The 16,744-nt window shown below is 53.8% G+C and overlaps 1 protein-coding gene across 14 annotated transcripts in view; it reads right to left on the bottom strand.

Annotated features, from left to right (window-relative positions):
• Window positions 1-16,744, bottom strand: part of RALGPS1 (Ral GEF with PH domain and SH3 binding motif 1) — a 297,598-nt gene that overhangs the window by 27,058 nt on the left and 253,796 nt on the right. For 9 of the 14 annotated variants that reach the window (XM_061433551.1, XM_061433547.1, XM_061433548.1 and 6 more), the window contains 2 exons: window positions 1,980-2,106; window positions 583-740 (listed from right to left, as the gene is read on the bottom strand). In XM_061433551.1, the coding sequence (XP_061289535.1) occupies window positions 583-740; window positions 1,980-2,106 (285 nt within the window). Of the gene's footprint in view, window positions 1-582; window positions 741-1,979; window positions 2,107-13,514; window positions 16,571-16,744 lie in introns of those variants that run through there. The other 5 variants (XM_061433558.1, XM_061433555.1, XM_061433559.1 and 2 more) reach the window with 2 other exon arrangements.

The following is a 16,744-nucleotide window of genomic DNA, read 5'->3' as shown; positions in this document are numbered from 1 at the left end:
GTGACGAGAGCTCACTGCCACCCTTAGGTCTGATACCACCCCTGCCAACCCTGGCCCCAGCAGCTCAGCCTCTGTCTTTCTATTGATATAAGCACCATTTCTGGCTGGAGTTCAGACATACATTTTCATCCCAGAAGGTCAATTTTTCATCCTCCCTTATTTTGGCTTCTTGGTATGAAGACAAGCGCATGGGGAGCACCCCGGGACCGCCTTGCTGCCGTCCCCAGGCAGAATCTCCTCCTTTGCCCTGTGGGCCAGGGTTTGTGGCTCCCCAGGGATGGAGCCCCGCGGGGGCAGCAGCCACAAGGCTTTGGCAGTCGCCTGCCAAGGACAGTGGGTCTCAGGTACGTGTCTGTCCCCTGTTTCTTGCCCCTCTCAGAGCCACTGGCAGGATGAGGACCCATGGCCCTTTGTGAAGTGGAGACCGGGAAGCAAAGGCCTCTTTGGCCCTGGCGACGCCTGTAGGGAGCCCTCTATGCGGGGGTGGGGTGCGGGGCCCCCGGGCACTGCAGTGACGGACACAGACACAGACACGCCGGGCCGTGGCCCACCCGCTGCCGTGTGCAGGCCGGGGACGCTTACCGAGGGAGAGTCCGTTGGTGACGGCGGAGGAGGAGGCAAGGGCGAGGCCCCTGCGGGGGCTGCGGGGCTCTAGGACACTGTCATCCAGCAGGTGCCTCGCTTTCTCCGACGGGAATGTCGCGCTTTTACTCTCAACTACACTCAACTGACACATCATACTGGAAAATGGAAAGGAAGAAAGAAGGCAAAGCTCCTTATCTATAGAGCAACAGTGGTTCCACCTGCCCCGGGGGCCTCAGCAGAACAGCACCGCTGCAGGACAAAGACCTTCATCCAGAACCTCGGTCCTATCTCCCCATGGCGTGACCTTGGGCAAGTCACATCATTCTTCTGAGCCTCAGTTTCTCTGGCAAATGGAGACTCACGCTACTCACCCTGCCCGACTCCTAGGATGACTGTGAAGCTCAAGTGAGCGGATGGTGCTTTCGAGTGATGGGGCCAAACAAGCCAAAAGATGGCTGACCTCGTGGTCAGCACGTCTGCTTCTGGAGTCATAGAGCTGGTCCAAGTCCTTGCTCCAGCCGTACCCACCACTGCCAGGTGCTTCCCCTGTTGGACCTCCTGGCCTCATTCTTACAACACGAATCAGGCAGGTACTCCGGAGGCCTGCAGGGGCCCAGTGAGAGGATGCTGGCCAGGCACGTGACAGTGTAGCCAGCACCGAGCAAGCCCCAAACTCTCGGAGAAGCAAGGCTTTTCTTCTCCAGGGCTAGCCTGTGCTGGCTGAGGCTTGTGTCTTAACGGTAGGAGGACGAAAGGAAGGAAGGAACAGAGAGAAGGAGAGAGAGGGAGGGAGAGACGGCAGAAGGGACCCAACTGCTCAGGGATCTGTGCCCAACATCGTGGGGACATGCGCACATCTGCCCAGCCATGCTAAGGACCACACATGTCCCCCAGCTGGTCAGCCCCATGGAGCCGGGGGAACCTGCAGCAGGCTCTGGGCTCTGCAGGCTTTCTGCAACTTTTAGCAAGTGGAGATGCTGAGCCATGACACACAGGTGCCATGAGATATCACATGCTCCCTGGAGGACTATCATGGTGTTTCCTGGACTCTGGGGTTTCTTTCTACGAGGAGGCACTAACCAAGTTTGGGCAAACCAGCTAGAAGCCCACCACTGCCTCCCTGCCCTTTCCTGCACACCTCCTCCATCAGCTGCTGAGCCCCAGAGACCTGTCACCAGTACACGGGCCATGCAGCCACGACCACCCCTGCCCTTCTTGAGCCCATGCCAGCCTGAGGAGGGGGCACCAGCCCGGAAGACCAAGAATGCCCATCAGCAGCTCCCAGACAGGCAGGGGAGGCCCGGGTGGGCTGGCATCCCCAGCAGCTCTTCAGCCCCCGCTCCATACTGAGTCCCACCCCGACCCCAATGTCGGGGGCTCATGCGGTCACCCACTTGTTGCCCAGGCTGTGGCTCTTCCTGTGTCTCGGGACCGGGGGTGTGGGGAGGCTGCCGGCCACAGAGGCGTCTGGACAGGTGGGCCGCCGGCTGAACCTTGCGGAACTGGAGCCACTGGACGGGCCTGTGAACAGAGCACAGAGAGTGAGGCGAGGGGCTGGGGAGGCTTAGGGGAGGTGGGTTTGCAGGGAGATCCCTGGCTCGGCTGACAGGAGGGGGCAAGGTTCCCCAAGCCCTATAGCTGTCTACTCACGAGACCCTGACCCCTCACCCCCAGCTGCCAGGCACATTGTGATACACATAATAAGCCTGATAACAGGCCATCAGGATGGCCAGCATCCTGCTGTTCAGTGTCCCTGGCCCGACAGCCCCACTGCTCACGTGGAGGAGAGCGCCATGGATGGACAGGGCAGGGGTGGAGGCAGGGGTCGGCAGCCGGCCTGTTTTCCCTGGGGTGGTACTTCTCCATGGCCACCCCGCTGGGGGACAGAGTTGAGCCTCACTAGTGTGACTTCCGGAGAAGGCAATGGCACCCCACTCCAGTACTTTTGCCTGGAAAATCCCATGGACGGAGGAGCCTGGCAGGCTGCAGTCCATGGGGTCGCTAGAGTCGGACACGATTGAGCAACTTCACTTTCACTTTTCACTTTCATGCATTGGAGAAGGAAATGGCAACCCACTCCAGTGTGCTTGCCTGGAGAATCCCAGGGATGGGGGAGCCTGGTGGGCTGCCGTCTCTGGGGTCACACAGAGTCGGACACGACTGAAGTGATTTAGCAGCAGCAGCAGCAGTGTGACTTCTGAGTCCAGGTCCAGGGCCCATACCCCTGTGCCCTTCCAAGGCCAGACTCTCTTCTGAAGCACATGTCCAACCAAAAGGGATGTGTGCAGGGCTCACTGGGGGCAGTGGATTAACTGAGCGAGACAGCACAGCCATGCAGGCAGGGTGTCAGACATCCAGGCCCATCCGTTATTGCCTGGGTGACCTCGGATGGGTTGCTTCCTCTCTGAGTCTCAGTTTCCAACATCTGAAAGGTGGGAACAACACACTCACCCTGCAGGTGGCTGGGAGAGGTCTTGGGGTAACATACGCAGAGTTTCAGTTAGTGCTCTCTCTGGTTTTATTATGATTAGGTTACCCTGTCCTCCTCAGCCCCAATTATGGGGCCAATGCAAGGTCATCAAAGCCAGGGGGTTGGGGTCACAAACCCTACTGAGCAGCATGTGCTGAGAGACTGAGCCCTTCATGTTAGCCACATTCACAGCTATTTTCTGTGGGGCATGGTCTAGACCACTGCTGTCTCTTTAATTTCTGTGGTTGTGATTTGGGAAGGGAGGTCTTAAGGTGTTACCAAGCTGGGTTCTTGGACTCGAATCAACAGAAACAGATAAGAGGTTAGACGAGGAATTCAGGCAAGGCTTTAATCAGGCTCACAAGGGAGCGAAAACAAGTAACAGGTTCCTTTGCTTGCTCCCTGTGGGTAGGTGATCTGGTTCCTTGAGTGGAGTGAGGGTAGGTGCAGATCAGTGGGTCAGGCCAGAGGGGCGGCCTAGGTGGTCTGCCCACCCCCTGGTGGTGCTGCATGAAGGGATCACACACAGTACCCTGCTCCAGGCACCTCAGACATGGTGGTTGGATTTTGACCCTTTTGTTTGAAATTTGCCCCAACTGCATATGCCTGCGGTTATTTTTAGTCCCTCATAGTTTCTTTGTATCTGCTGCTCAAATATTTGTCCAGGTGCAAGCAGTAAAGAGCCCCAGGTCCCAACCTATGTCAAAGGGAGGTGACCCCAGATGATAGCTGAGCCATAGCTACCTGGGCCAGACACTGGAAATGGGAGCCAGGGTTTCTGCAAAGGGGCTCGGTTACTTCCTGCAGAGCACATCGAATGTGGGGCAAACCAGGGGGCTACTGCCTGGCTGTGCTGGGGAACATCCTGGAGGGCCTGTGAGGCCAGAGGTCCACCCAGGGCTCCAGATCCTCCACCAGAAGATGCTGCAGATCCACTAGTGACCTAAGGGTCCCCGTGTCCCCCAGCACGCTCGGTTCATTCTTATTTTGGCGTGCAAAACAACGACCCTTGTCCGCAGCCTGTGCACTATGGGAAGTCCAGCTTCTGGCACTTAAGAGGGTTCCCGAGGCAAGGAACTCACGAAATTTCGGGCTCTGAACTCCCACTCTCAGAGATCGTCCCACCCCACTGTGCCTCCTCCACATCCTCTCCTTCACTTCCCTGAGGCCCCACCACCAAGCCCTGCACTAGGTCTCCGCTGTTCCCTTCAACAACTATTCCCAGGTGTCAACCCCTCCTTCAGCCCCACTACACAATTATCAGACTCTCTCCCCTCCAAAATGCTGCCACTCTCCTGCCACGAGAACACGGTGCCTGTTGGGTTTGGTTGCCCTCAATCGCCATGTGCACCTCCGGAGACACCAGGCTTCCTGCCAGGCCCCCGAGGAACAGGAACCTCCGACCCAACCTCCTGTTCCCTCTGAGAGTTCACTGCACCACTTCCCTTTCTCCTGCTCGGTCCATTCCAGTTTATGCATACACTCTTAGTTTCTCACCTTCTGCAAAAGAAGGTGCCCTGGCCCAGCTCTCCTCCCAGGCACCACATGGGATGTGGAGGAGGCACAGGGGGGTGGGACGATCTCTGGGAGTGGGAGTTCACTGCACCACTTCCCCTTCTCCTGCTCGGTCCATTCCAGTTTATGCATACACTCTGATTTTCCCACCTTCTGCAAAATAAGGTCCCCTGGCCCAGCTCTCCTCCCAGGCGCCACACTTCCTCAAAAACCAGCTGCCGCCCCCTCACTCACTCTTCAAGTCACTAAATCTGGTTTCCATTTCCTAATGACATTTCCATTGACCTCCTTTGGACCAAATCGTCGAGCATTCATTGGCTTCCTCACCAGCGCCCTTGGTGGGTGATGCAGGTGATGGCTCCTCGTAAGCCTCTGCTTCCTGGGTGCCTGTGATATCACTCCCTCCTGCTTCTCCCTGAACCTCTTTGATCGCTGTCACTCAGCCTCCTCTATGGGTTCCTGATCCCCCAGTGGCTGGTATTGTCTATACAAGCCTCCCTCTTTGGCTCCTGGTTCTGATTTGATTTTAACTCAGCGGGTTGGCTGATGACTCTTAAACCTTTACTGCCATCCTTTTTTGTTGTTGTTGTTTGTTTTAAAGAGCAAGGGAGCTTATGGAAATCCACAATAGTTATTTATTTTTTTAATATTTATTTAGTTACTTGGCTGCACTGGGTCTTCATTGTGGCGTGTAGGATCTTTAGTTGCAGGCATGTGGAAGTTAGTTCCCTGACCAGGGGTCAAACCCAGGTCCCCTGAATGGTGAGCCCAAGGAGTCTTAGCCACTGGACCATCAGGGAAGTCTCCAGCCATCCTTTTTTTTTTTTTTTTTTTTGAGCCTGAGACCTGCATTTCCTTCTGTTGGCTTGATCCCTTCATCTGAGCTTTCCTAAGATATCATAAGTTCAGCCAAGGTTGAACTTGAACCCTTTTCCTGTATTTCCAGCCTTGGCTGGAGGCCCTGCTGGCCATTCAGTCACCTGGCCTGGAAGGAGCAGTCGTCTTGGCTTCTCCAAGACTGTGACTTGCCTTTTCTCGTCTTACTCAGTTCAGTTGCTCAGTTGTGTCCGACTCTTTGCAATCCCATGGACTGCAGCACACCAGGCTTCCCTGTCCATCACCAACTCCTGGAGCTTACTCCAACTCATGTCCATCACTTTGGTGATGCCATCCAACCATCTCATCCTCTGTCGCCCCCTTCTCCTCCCGACTTCAATCTTTCCCAGCATCAGGGTTTTTTCAAATGAGTCAGTTCTTCACATCAGGTGGCCAAAGTACTGGAGTTTCAGCTTCAGCATCAGTCCTTCCAATGAACATTCAGGACTGATTTCCTTTAGGATGGACTGGTTGGATCTCCTTGCAGTCCAAGGGACTCTCAAGAGTCTTCTCCAACACCACAGTTCAAAAGCATCAATTCTTTGGCGCTTTCTTTAGAGTTTAAGTCTCACATCCATACATGACTACTGGATAAACCATAGCTTTGACTAGACAGACCTTTATTGGTAAAATAATGTCTTTGCTTTTTGATATGCTGTCTAGGTTAGTCATACCTTTTCTTCTAAGGAGCAAGCGTCTTTTAATTTCATGGCTGCAGTCACCATCTGCAGTGATTTTGGAGACCCCCGAAATAAAGTCTCTCACTGTTTCCATTGTTTCCCCATCTCTTCTTACTTGCCACACACAATCGTCAAGACCCCTAGGTTTTCTACACCCCCTCCCTGTCCATCTCTCTTCTCACTGACTGGTCTGAGTTACCACACTTTCTCTTCTTCCTGCAGCCAGTCTAAACTTCTCAAATCCAACCATCATACAGATTCATGAAAGTCTGATAAGTGAAAAGCCTGAAACTGTCAGGGGCATGGTGCTCAAATCCTGTTATATCTGGTCATTTTGGCTAATCTTAAAATCCTGAAGAAGAAGAAAGGGACAAAGTAGTCGCAACAAATTTTGAGAAGAACAGCACAGGACTTGTCCTACCAGTTATCAGACCAAAGCACAAGACAAAAGTAACTCAAACAGTCTAGTGCTGGCGCGTGGACAGAGAAACTGTTCAGTGAATCACAGGTGAGAGTCTAGACTTCTTCATGGTGGCAGCGGCATTACAAGTTAAAAGGAAGACAGGGTCTTCAGTACATGGGTCTAGAACCATTAGGTTCCACGTGGAGAAAGATGAAGTTATTGAGTCCTTTTACCTTACATTATGTGAGTGGATTAATTATATATATATGAAAAGCAGAAATGCAAAACTACTGGAAAGAAAAAGGAGACAATCCTTATGACCTTGGCGAAAGGAAAGAAACAAAAGGCATAAACCTTCAAGGAAAAAAAATGAGGGGAGAGAGGCTCAAGAGGAAGGGGATATATGTATAATTATGGCTGATTTGTGCTGTTGTTCGGCAGAAACACAACATTGTAAAGCAATTTTCCTCCAGTTAAAAAATAAATTTTTAAAAATGAAAAAAATTTGATTAAACATTTCTGTACCAAATCAAGCCAATAAACAAAAGACAGGAAAAGCAACATTAGATGGCAAGGTGTAGTCTGAGAGAAGCAATATGTCACCCACATCACCATCAAAGGGTTACGGTTCAGATTTACAGAGAACTTCAAATACCAGTAAGAAAGAGACAAACTACGCCCCAAGAAAATGGGCAAAGGAAACAAATGGGAAATTCACAAAAGAGGAAATGACCCCGATGACCAATAACTATATGGAAAGATGCCTTAACCTCACTGGTAATAATGGGAATGCAAATTACAGTAAAACTGAGATACATTTTCAACTTATTAGATTGTTAAAAAAAAAAAAAAAAAGATTAGCCTGACAATATCAAATGTGAATGCTAGTTAAGGGCTCATTTGAGTGTCCAATACTTGAAAAGCAATTAGCAATGCTGAGTAAAGGTCCTTTCATGGCATCACCGTGACCTCAGGATTCCAATTCTGGGTGTCTGCCTTCAGGAAACGTGCATCTGTGCACAAGGGGGACACATTTCCTTTCCAAGGACGTTCCAAGTGGAAACAACCTGCATGCCCCTCGGTAGAGAAATGGATAAGGGAGCTGCAGTTCATTCATTCAACAAATTCTGCAGAGCAGGAAAAAATGAAGAAACTGGATCTGCAGGTATCCGTGTGGATACAATGCATATGACAGAAACATATGGTAAGCAGGCAGAGCAAGTTGCAGATGAATGTTTAGGTGAATGGCATGATGCCACTTATGTAATATTTTTAAAAACTAGTATACATTTTTATATGTATGTGCGCATGCTAAGTTGCTTCAGTCATGTCCAACTCTGTGGGACCCTATGGACTATAGACCCCCAGACTCCTCTGTCCATGGGAGTTCTCCATGCAAGACTACTAGAGTGGGTTGCCATACCATCCTCCAGAGGATCTTCCCAACCCAGGGAACGAACTCGGACCTCTTATGTCTCCTTCACTGGCAGGCAGGTTCTTTACCACTAGTGCTATCTGGGCAGCCCATATATAGGTATACGTGTAGTAAAATACAAAAATCCACACAGGAATAACACAAAATGCTATGGGGACAGTAGATACCTCCATACAGAAGGAAGGAAAGGATGGGGTGTAATCAATCTGTAAACAATTAAGGAGATGTAAAGCAAATATGGCAAAATGTTCGCTTCTGTTAAACATGGGTGGGAGGTACCATAGATATTCTCTTTGTAGAAAGGTTTCATGATTTAAAATGAACAGACTTGAAAAATGAGTGGAAAGTTTCTCTGTACCAGGTGCCGTGCTAGGGGCTGTGCTGGAATCCAGGTCTATCCTTCCCCACCCTGTGCCAGGAACTGGGGGCTGCATGATGGGGCCTTGGCCAGTGGGCTCCCTTCTGCCTGGTTGCCTGGGCCAGGTGGCAGGAGATAGTGCTGTCAGAGATGCTCCAGGTCTTTGTTCAAAACCCATCAACCAGGACTTCTTGGGAGCTATTCCATCCCTGGCTGGGGAACTAGACCCCATGTGCCACAAAGAAGACCTGGCTAAGTCAAATAAATAAAGTTAAGAAAAATAAACCCATCAACCTCCACTGTTAGCAGAAGTGTCCTTGCTTAAAATTTGTCAACTCTCCCACCTCTAGCAGGAGTGAATGTAAATCTTTACGTGAAAGGGTCCAGAGATAGGAAAGGAAACCGCACACACACACAAAGAAAAAACCAGATGGAACCAGCTGGGCCCAAGATGGCGATGAATGTGATTTCCAACAGACTCTGAGTCTCCTTGTACCTCCATCTGACTACATTAGCATATTAAATGACATATCCACTGGTGGCCAAGACTGGACATTAAGGACCAAAGAAGGATAGAAAGGGGGTGGCACCCTACTCCCTTGCAAAAGCCCCATCCCTCCCCCGGGGGACTAAGGCATCTGCCTCCCCATTATCAGCCTCACCGCTCATCCCTTTGCCTTTGTTAATTTAGTTCCCTTTTCTCCATTCTTTGGCCACTGAATAAAGCTTCTGCTGCGCTGCTTTCAGCTTCTGTTCTGTCATCTGCCCACTCAGACCTGAATGGGAGTAAAACCCTCCTCTACCAAGACAGAGAGCTCAGGCTCGGGCCGAGCAGGGGGATCCAAAAGACTTAATTTGATAAGAAGAGGGGGCGCTGTCTGAGGTCCCAATTCCAGCCTGCATGTGGCATCATCTCAAGAACTGGGGCTCCGACAGACCAACCAATGACAATGACGTCAGAGAGCTGTGGCCTGGACTTCGCCAACCCTGGGAGGGTCCACGGGAGCTGGCGAGGACTACGGCTAAGCTTTGTGTGCGCTTGTACTTTCCTGTGAGGGGTTACACGTCGCCGTCAGCTTCTCTGAGACTGTCGATCTTAACTAGGGCATGTTTGTATCAGAAGCATCTGGAGGGTGTGTGAGAATCGGAGCTTCTTGGGCCCAGCCCAGGAGGGTCTAGTTCTGCTGGCCTCAGCTGGGTCAGGGGTGCTGCTCTTCGGGTGATTCTGATGGGCACCCTGTGAAGAACTTCTGCTCAAAGCACAGGGATGAAAGCAAGTTCTGTCCCAGGGGAGACATCTTGTGTAGCTGCCGCGGGAGGAAGGGCAGCGTGGAAGCACCAGGCTTTGTTTCTGTTTTGTACATATTGCTCAATAAATGAATCCGTGCGGAGGGTGGAATGTGGCTTGTTTATCAGCTGCCTGTACGCAGGATCACAGTCTCGATGCCTGAGTCACTCTGGCTCCCACCCCGGGCTCAGTAAGTATTTTGTAAAGGTCATATCGCCTGGCTCCTCCCCGTGGTTGGAACCAGTGGTGTCCTAGCATTAATAACAGTGATAATTGAGTGCTGCGGGCCTGGTCTCTGGCTGGGTGTGGTGCTGCCACCCAGAAGGTGAGTACTCGGAGGAGGCCAGCTCTGCAGGTGAGAGAGCCCGTGAGCAGGACCTGGGCCCTGCGCCACTCTCCGGGAACCAGGGGAAGGGGTGGGGCGTGGGGGGTGGCCCATGGTGGGGAAGGAGCTCGAGCAGTTCAGAGGTCAGGCATTAGGGGAAACCTGAGGAAGGAGGAACACGGCGACACATCGAGGTGATCTGATCTAAGCAGAAGGCACTTCTTGAAGGAAACGTGTGGTGGATAAACGTCCCACTGCTGCTCCGGAGGAAGGGAAGGTGAGGGAGACTAACACCTACTGTGCACCAGCTGTGAGCCAGGCTTGTATAAACACTCCATTGCTGAGTCCAGTGACTCGCGAGCCATCAACACTCCTACAGCCGTCCTGTGGAGACCTCCCCGCCCCCAGGTCACGTGGCCGAGGGGAGCTGGGTTTGCTCCTTGAACCAGCCTTGTGTGCAGTGAGAAGTGGACACTCCGAGGCTCTTCTGGGAACCTCCCTGGCCTCGGCTCTCTCCTCACCCACTCCCTTCCCCACTTGTTGCCCAGAGGTTCCTGCGCCCTGGCTCCGACCCCAGTCAGGCTCTCCTGAGCCTCTGGACTCGCCCCTGGTCGCTTCCACTCAGCTCCTGACTCTCCCTCCAGGCCAAGGCGCGGATCCACCCCCTTCTCCTTGCTGCTTTGGATGGGAGGCAGGCCTGGCCTCAGATGGCCCTGAACTCAGCTGGGGGAAGGTAGGGGGCTGTGATCTTCCTGGGCCCAGGGTCAGAGCTGATGCTGGTCTCAGTGCCCTGGGTCTCCATCACTCCCGTCCCTGCACTGTGGACCAACAGCAGGACTTTGACGCTGAAGCAGAAGAATTTCCATTCAGCTGGGACCTGGGGTGTGTGTGTCGGGGGGTGGCCTCTCTGCCAGTAAGTGACACTCTGCTACTGAAAGGCCTCACGTGCCAGCCCCACCAGGCCTGGCGGGGGGAGAGGGGGCGCGTCATGTGACAGCACCCGGGACACGTGTCTTCTGGGACTGGTTCGGAGCTGGGTGCTAACAAGTTTGTTCCTCTGTGTCCTCGGGGTGGGGGCGGGGGCGGTGATAATGGGCTGGGGCTCTGGCCTGCCCTAGCAGAGTGTGGTCCCCGCTGCCCAGCCCGATATGGCACGAGCAGCTGGAAAAACTGACCACGCGGCTTGACTATCTCAGAGGATTGCTCTATTTTTCCTCAGCATAATTTTTCCATGAATAATCTTTAAGTGGCTGTTTCTTTAGCAGTTTCATTGGAACATATGAGAACTGACAGTCATTGGGGAACAAGATATCATGAACGAAATCTGGTTTTCATTACACTTCTCTCAAGAAACCAACATGCTGCCCAGCAGACCACTCACTGATTGGAAGAGAAAAGAGCACAGAGCCTTCTAACAAAGGCTCTGGAGTGGGCAGGATCAGGATGATGAATGGCTACAGCAAAGAACGTGGGACCCAAAGGCAGACAGGCTCCGACTGGTACCTGCCACCCCCTGGCTGAGCGACCTTGGGCGAGTCACCTCGCACCTCTGAGCATGAATTTTACGTCTGCAAGACAGGGGCACTAAGCCGGCCTGGTGGCACCCTGGTGAGGATAAAAGGACAGAGCGCTGGCCTCTCTCTTTCCTAACAACACAGGGGGGGTGCGCCCCAGCCACTCTGAATTAGAGAGCTGACACTCTGCCTTCGCAGAGTCACAGTCAAGTGGGGACAGAGACAAGCATCCAGATAATTACACCCAGGAAAGATATCTGCTTTGATAAGAAAAAATAAAGAAATATGATAATAGCAGTAACTACATCACTTGGATAACTATCACAACTGTGCCAGGGCTGGCGATGGTAATGGGTGACACTCACTGAGAATCTACCAGGGGCCAGAGACTGTGCTAAATGTTCTGGACAGAGGATCTGATGTCAGCGTCACAGTAACACTGCCTTGCAGGCCCTGTTGGTGGCATCTCAACGTTATGATGTGGCACCTGCAGTTGGAAGGGTTCAAGAGCTTGCCGGGGCGAGGGGCTGGTGAGCGGTGGGAAACAGTGGCCTTGTGCTCCGCTTGTAATTCTAAAGGAAGGCAGCTCAGAAGCCACACACTACTCTGACCTCGGCAGCCTCGGTCTCGGCCGTCACTTCCTCTTCTCAGAGGTGGCCTTGGCCAGCCAGCCAGCGCTGAGACACTGTGGGGGCCACGGGCCTCTTCTGCCCACCCACGGGGGTCACAGGAGACAGATCTGAAACGCCCCCAGTGCCTCCTGTACATTTCTCTTGGAAGAGAAAGAAATGGAGGGAAAGAACTGGAGGCCCCTCCCATCCTCAGGGGTTAAATTAGACCCTCACTGAGATACAGAGCCCGGCGTGGTGCAGGATTCACAGCCCCGAGGGTGGGAGTTCTCACAAAGAGGGTGACACCCCATCGTTCTGGGTGCACGTGGCCCACGCCCGGCCTTCATGGCACCCGTTCATCCGAAGCTAAGTAGTTGTGCGTGATTTCCTGCTGACTGTCCATCCCCATCCCCCACCCCAGGAGGCAGGGACCGTGTCTCAGTGACCAGCACAGGGCTGGGTGGGCAGCTGGAGCACCAGCAGCATGTGCCGAGAGCACCGGCATGGTGCCCACGGCTCTGCCGAGGAGGACACGCACCCGGGTAGGGGAGCCTCGTTCCCACGGGTCCCGGCGGCATCGGAGCAGTCCTGCCCTGGGTTAGCGCTGCCCGATTCAAGCAACCTGGCAGCCCGGCCGCCACTCACGGGCTGCGCTCCAAGTCTCGCACATCGGAGATTAATGGGAGGCAGCTGTGTCGGAGGGAAACGACTCAATCTGGAGTCACAAGACTCGCATTCCATCCAGCCAAGTCCCCGGGCTGAGCAGGGAGCTGGGGTCCATTCTCCGGCTCTGAGCCTCCACATCATCCCTGGAGGCCAGGATCACCACTGCTGCGATCTGGAGCTTCGAGAGCACCAGCCTGAGCGTCTGGGGCACGGGGCCCACATCCCTCCCAACTGCAAGGGGTTCCGTGTCTCCCCGTTTCATTCCTGTGTTTCATTCATTCTCCATTTCATTTTGTTCCCACACTGGGGCTCTCACCGGGTCTGCCAGAGCCCTGAGCTCTCTGGGCCCCGGGGGCCCCTCTGCAGAGGAAAGCCTGTTTGTGTTGAAAGCCTTCTCTGGCCAGGTTTCCTGGTGGAGCCTGGGAGCCGGTGACTTTTATGTTCACATGCGTTCTTTGTTTCTCATACATGCAACTCTTACGGGTCCTTACTGCGAGCCAGGCTCTATCTCACACGTCACTCGGTTTGCCCCGGTTCACTTCCTTCTGAAATATGGCATCCGATCACCTTTCAACTGCAGTGAGGCCCGGACGCGTTCTTCTCACAGCCAGAGGTCCAAGTCCCCAGCTGCAGCAGGGCAGCAGCTTTGAGTCTTGGTCCCTCTGCTTGACCTTGTCCTTAAGGGCTACTCGGATGGGAGACTCCAAGGACAAAGCAGACGCGAACTCCAGAGGGAACCCGCGAAACTGGTCCCTGTCCCTTGAGTCCCTCACCTAGGGTCCTCTACCCACTCTGAGAATATGAGGGCAGAAAGAGGGGGTCACTGCCCTCACCCATGGGGGTGCTCTCTCACTCTTCTCAACCACAGTAAGGGGTCTCCAGGCCACTCGAGGAACTTGCTATATGTCCCCAGCAGCTGGGAGACCCAGGGGACTCTGAGTGCCTCCCTCAGGCCTAGAGTCCACATGGCTGTGGCCACACCAGGGTTAGCTACACTCACAGATTCATCCGGACCAGGAGAGGTGTGGCCTCTCCTGGACCAAGGTGGTCCCTGTGAGTGGAGCTGAGGGCTGGAGGGGACTTAAAGCAGTAAGAAACGTGGTGGGCACCAGCTGAGGGCCCGTGCAGTGCCTCCCCACCCCCAGAAAAAATCTGCATCTGCTCAGGTCATGGGGCTGTGGGGTCGCCGGAAAACCCATGAAAGCGCCTGTGAGAGGAAACAGCACCCGGAGTCGGCACTCAGCCCGCACCATTCTTGGCAACCAGACCCTGAGGTTAGCCAGCCGAGGAAGGTAGAGGGAAGTCCAGAATGGGGGGATGGCAACACCCCCACTCCGCAGCCACAGTGGGAAGTCCCAGACAGGGCAAGAGGAGGACAGGATATGCCAAAGCATGTTTAGGATCTACTCTTACACAGACCCAGCCTTCTGAGGACCATGCTGGGACAGCATGCCACTCACAGTGTCAGTGGCAACGTCATGGGTGCGCCAAGGTGGTCACCCAGGGCAGGGCGCTTCCTGCACTGCACCGATGATGGGGAGCCCAGGGAACTCCGGGGCCCTCTGGTGCATCCTGCTTCTTCCCTGTGCTGTGTTCAGGCAACAACCAGTCCAGACCCCTGGGGTCAGCAACTGGCTCTGCCCCTTCCTCCAGGTGCAAGATGGGGGGAGCAACCCAGAGCCTTCGCCTATAGGGCAGGTATACCTACCTCACAAGGTAGGTGTAGATTCACCAGGCAAGCACACGGGATGGGGTTAGAGTAGTGCCTGGCAGGGAGTACTCGCTCAGTATGTGTCAGCTATTACTATCTTTAACCTGTTTCCCTACCTGTGGACCAGCTGGTGTGGTTTGTTTTAACACAGGTCCACAAATTCTGACACTCTCATTGAGGGCTCAGTCTCCCTGCCCTCTCCTTGGGCCTGGCAGGCCTTTGAGACTGCCTTGACCGACAGAAAGAAAGCAAAGTGCCGAAGAATTGATGCTTTTGAACTGTGGTGTTGCAGAAGACTCTTGAGAGTCCCTTGGACTGTGCAAGGAGATCCAACCAGTCCATCCTAAAGGAAATGAGTCCTGAATATTCATTGGAAGAACTGATGCTGAAGCTGAAACTCTAATACTTGGGCCACCTTCACTGATGTGAAGAGCTGACTCATTGGAAAAGACCCTGATGCTGGGAAATTGAAGGCAAGAGAAGGGGATGACAGATGATGGGATGGCTGGATGGCATCACCGACTCGATGGACATGAGTTTGAGTGAACTCTGGGAGTTGGTGATGGACAGGGAGGCCTGGTGTGCTGCAGTCCATGGGGTCGCAGAGAGTCGGACACGACTGAGCGACTGAACTGAACTGACCTATAGAGCATGGCAGAAGTGAGGTTAAATGATTTCCAAGGTGGGTCACACAGATGGCATGATGCTTTGAGGACCTCTGCTCTTGGAGGGCAATACCATGCAAGAGCTCAATGACTCTGAGGCTCCCATACATCAGGGAAGCCCATGTGGGCATCCACTGGACGCCATGTGGACCTTTGGGTTCTGCCCCAGCTGACAGCCAGCGCCACACGTGTCCCAACGGTTCCAGCCCCAACATCTAGTCCCTCTCAGCCTTCCCGTATTTCCCACTGAGACCCTAGTTGTCATGGAGCAGAGACAAGCCACCCTGGCTGTGCCCTGTCCAACCTCCTAGCCCAAAAGTCTGTGCATGTAATAATACAGCCGCTTTGTGCCACTTGGGTCCTGGAGGGGCAAGTTATGCAGCCAGAGTACCTGGCACAGCTGCTGAGTGTGAGCTGGAACTGACGTGAGGGCCCCCTGGTGCCCCCGTCCAGTGCTCCATTGGCCATGCCATGCTGTCCCTCCATCTGGTCAGCATCAGAGCCTATCTGTTAGGGTCAGGAGCGAACATTCCTGAGTGGTAAGCGTGTGCCAGGCACTGCCTAAGGGTTTTTCTGGCCCAGCCACAGTCCATGAAATAAGCCTACATGAAGTATTTATGGTGCTTTAGTCGCTAAGTCGCATCCGACTCTTGTGACCCCATGGACTGTAGCCTGCCAGACTCCTCTGTCCATGGGATTCTCCAGGCAAGAACACTGGAGTGGGTTGCCATTTCCTAATCCAAAGTGTTTAGTTATTCCTATTCCCATTTCACCAATAAGAACACCAAGGCTCAGAGGGACCACGCCGATCACCCAAAGTCCCAGAGCTAGGAAGCACTGGAGCTGGCCCTGCACTCAGGTCGGCCCGACTCCAAGATCTGCCTGGCTTTTACCCACTGGGCAACAGAAGGAAGACAGAAAGGTGTTTGGCGAGCAGTCCTGAAGGTACAGGAACCTGCGGCCAGCCTGAGCTTCTCCATGGAGTTGCTTTGCTGCCAAAGAATCTCAGAGGAAACCTGTCAGCTGGTTCAGCCACATGGAGGCGGGGCTCACGAGATCTGGAAATGTCTTCACCGGTTCCAAGGCACACACAGCACCAACTGCCCTCTCTCGGGGTCAACGTTCTTTATGATTTTTGCTCTCCAGGAAAATATTAGTTCATTTATATAAGCTAAACATTACATATGGGGGGAAATGGAAAACGTGGCATTCCTGGCCTTTTTTCTCCCCAGACCAGAAACTGAGAAGGTTTCTCCACTTCCTTTCTCACAGTCTGTCCATCTGCTGGTGTGGAGCTGCTGGCACGGCCGCTTCCCGGGGAGTGGAGAAGGGGGTGTGGGGGCATCGGAGGGACACAGGGTGCAGCTGCAGCTCGGGGGACCACCTTGATACCAACCGAGGCCCCAGAGACCTCACAGAAGGGCTGCGTCCAACACAGAGCCTGTGTCTCCCAGGCAGGGCCGGCAAGCTGAGAGGGGGAGCGAGTGTAGCCACAGAACGGGGTCAGGCAGCTCACGCTGGCCTCCTGGGGCTGCTGTTCCCCCCACCGCACCCATCAGTTCCTCACGCTGTCTGCTGCCTGCTTCCCCAGCTAAGGCGAGAATGAAGCCCACGAGGGCAGGTCTTCTCCAGGCTCCTCAGG

This window comes from Bos javanicus, chromosome 11 (genome assembly GCF_032452875.1).
Source record: "Bos javanicus breed banteng chromosome 11, ARS-OSU_banteng_1.0, whole genome shotgun sequence".
In the NCBI taxonomy this organism is placed as follows: domain Eukaryota; kingdom Metazoa; phylum Chordata; class Mammalia; order Artiodactyla; family Bovidae; genus Bos; species Bos javanicus.
The sequence above is the reverse complement of the archived record's forward strand: the minus strand, read 5'-3'. Positions and strand labels throughout refer to the sequence as shown.